Raw genomic sequence first — 2,396 nt, 5'->3', positions numbered from 1 at the left:
CTATTTTGATTCATCACATACTAAAATCTTCAGTCCGTCTGGTTGACTAACTCTTGATGCGGCAACATATAATTGGCCATGCACAAAAACTGGTTTCTTGAGTATCAAGCCAACATTGGAAAGCGTCTGCCCTTGACTCTTGTTAATAGTCATTGCATATGACAACATAAGTGGAAATTGTCTTCTGTTGAACTTGAAAGGTAATCTCGGGTCCGATGGGGTGATAGTCATTCTAGCAATTAATACCTTAGTCCCAGCATTAGGACCTGCTAATATGCTTCCTTCAACAACATGATTACCTAATCTTGTTACCACCAACCTAGTTCCATTGCATAAACCAAGACTATGATCAATGTTCCTCATTAACATTACAGGAGACCCCACTTTCAAAGTCAGAGAATGATTTGGAAGGCCAGACGCTCTTATGGTATTTAGGAATTCTGGTGTATGCACATCGGCAATAACTGAACTGGAACCATCGCCTTTACACGTTGTGTCGGAACTAAAATATGTCTTTCCTTCCCCCTCAGTTAAGTTAGACATATACTGGTTGACCTCATTGACCACCTCTAACGTTGGTGCTAGTATTGCACTGTTCTTAAAACAACTTCCATCACTGCTTGCACCAGTAAAGTTGGGGAAGGTACTTTTCACAATAGAGGAAATAGGATCACCATTTGACTTTAATAACAATTGAGTGGGGATATCAAAATCAGCGTAACCATCAATATCTACCCCAATATTACCATCACCTATTGAAATTAGCCAATTCGCAAATTCTTCAACTTTGTCTTGATTCAATCGAGGTTCCATTGTAGTTAATCTCAAATTTTTTGTTAGGCGCATAACTCTACAATGTCTCCAAAGATATGAAGAATTAATTGTTGCAGAAACAATGTCCTGTCTTGAACCCTTTGGCACCACTGGTAATATTTGCCTAAAGTCCCCACCTAAAACCACTGTCTTCCAGCCAAAAGTCATGTTTTGACTTTCATTGTTAACAAATCTTAACAAATCTCTCATTGTTTTATCCAATGCCTCAAAACAATGTTTGTGCATCATCGGTGCTTCATTCCAAATTATTAGTTTTGCATGAACGATGAGTTCAGCTAATTGAATGCATTGATTTATATTGCACGTAGAATCTTCATTGACATAGGTTGGTATTGAAAAGCTTGAATGTGCAGTCCTGCCACCCGGAAGAAGTAAAGATGCTATCCCACTCGATGCCACATTGGTAACAATTTCGTCTTTTGCTCTAATAGAAGAAGAGAGCACACGCCACAGAAATGTCTTTCCTGTACCACCATACCCATAAACAAAAAACAGTCCACCATTGTTGGAATCAATATCGTTGATAACGGCATCATATATTGCTTTTTGTTCTTTTGTTAGTCTCTCCTTAAGCCGTTGACTCTCCTCATATTCCCTAGCACGGTCATATGCTAACTCTTCCCACAACAACCGGTTTTCCGCATGAACATGGCTTGCTTCATTAATTACCAGCATGTTTGGAAAATCTCTCAAAGTCTTGTTATAGACTAATAAAAGCTTTGACAGTTCCCATAGCGCAAAATTCATTTTCTCTTCATCACTTTATTCCCACGTTATTCTTTTCCCATGGAATTGCAATTCCTTTCCCACCTAATTCCTTTCCTCCTACCAAACACCCCGTCATCTAACCCCTTGTCGGAGCATTAGTTGAATAGATAATACCGAAGATGATGTGAGAAGAGGAGGTGCGATGGTGTCACTGGCAGGTAGCAAGGGGTTAGATGACGACGGTGATTTTCTCCTTTTTTGTTTTTTTTTTTTTAAGGTTTGTAACCATTGATCATTTGGTCTACTGGTACTAGATGAGAACAATAGTTCTGGGAATAATCTTATTATTGATCAATCCATGATGGTATAAAGTACATGATGAAGAGATGTATTTATAAGGATACAAAGAGTCTCAGTCGGGATCATGGTTGAAAAAACCGCAAGGCGCTCCTCGGGTTATTTTCAATTTTAAGTATTTTCAATTTTTAAAGACTAATAATTATAAATTATATAATACTTTAATAGTTATTACTAAAATATTAAATATTAACCTAAAAAATATCTAGAGTTTGTACAATTTAGGGTTATTTCGCTCAAAATGATTTTGTTTTGAATGAAATAACCCATTAAAAAAAAAGAACAATAGTTAATTGGCTGACTAGGCGACCTAGGAGGTCTAGTCGGTGCCTAGGAGGCCTAGACGGTTAGCGCCTAAGCGGCCTAGGCGGTGCTTAGGCGTCTAGGTAGTCGCCTAGCCGGCCAGCTGCCTAGACCACCATTTATGGTGATACGCTAGGCGGTCGATCAGCGCCTAACGCTTAGGCGGAGATTAATTGGCGCCTAGGCAGGATTTT

At 38.9% G+C, this 2,396-nt stretch overlaps 1 protein-coding gene across 1 annotated transcript; it reads right to left on the bottom strand.

Annotated features, from left to right (window-relative positions):
* On the bottom strand, positions 1 to 1,581 carry LOC116015932 (ATP-dependent DNA helicase PIF1-like). Its single transcript, XM_031256100.1, has one exon. It carries the CDS (start codon positions 1,579 to 1,581, stop codon positions 1 to 3), a length of 1,581 nt encoding a protein of 526 aa, XP_031111960.1.
* Positions 1,582 to 2,396: the final 815 nt, after the last annotated feature.

This window comes from Ipomoea triloba, chromosome 4, assembly GCF_003576645.1.
Source record: "Ipomoea triloba cultivar NCNSP0323 chromosome 4, ASM357664v1".
Classification (NCBI taxonomy): Eukaryota; Viridiplantae; Streptophyta; class Magnoliopsida; order Solanales; family Convolvulaceae; genus Ipomoea; species Ipomoea triloba.
Note: the sequence above shows the minus strand (reverse complement) of the source record. Positions and strands in the feature narration are given on the sequence as shown.

What these genes read in the sequence shown, in the direction of transcription:
- LOC116015932 (XM_031256100.1), bottom strand. Translation starts at nt 1,581, where the DNA reads ATGAATTTTGCGCTATGGGAACTGTCAAAGCTTTTATTAGTCTATAAC.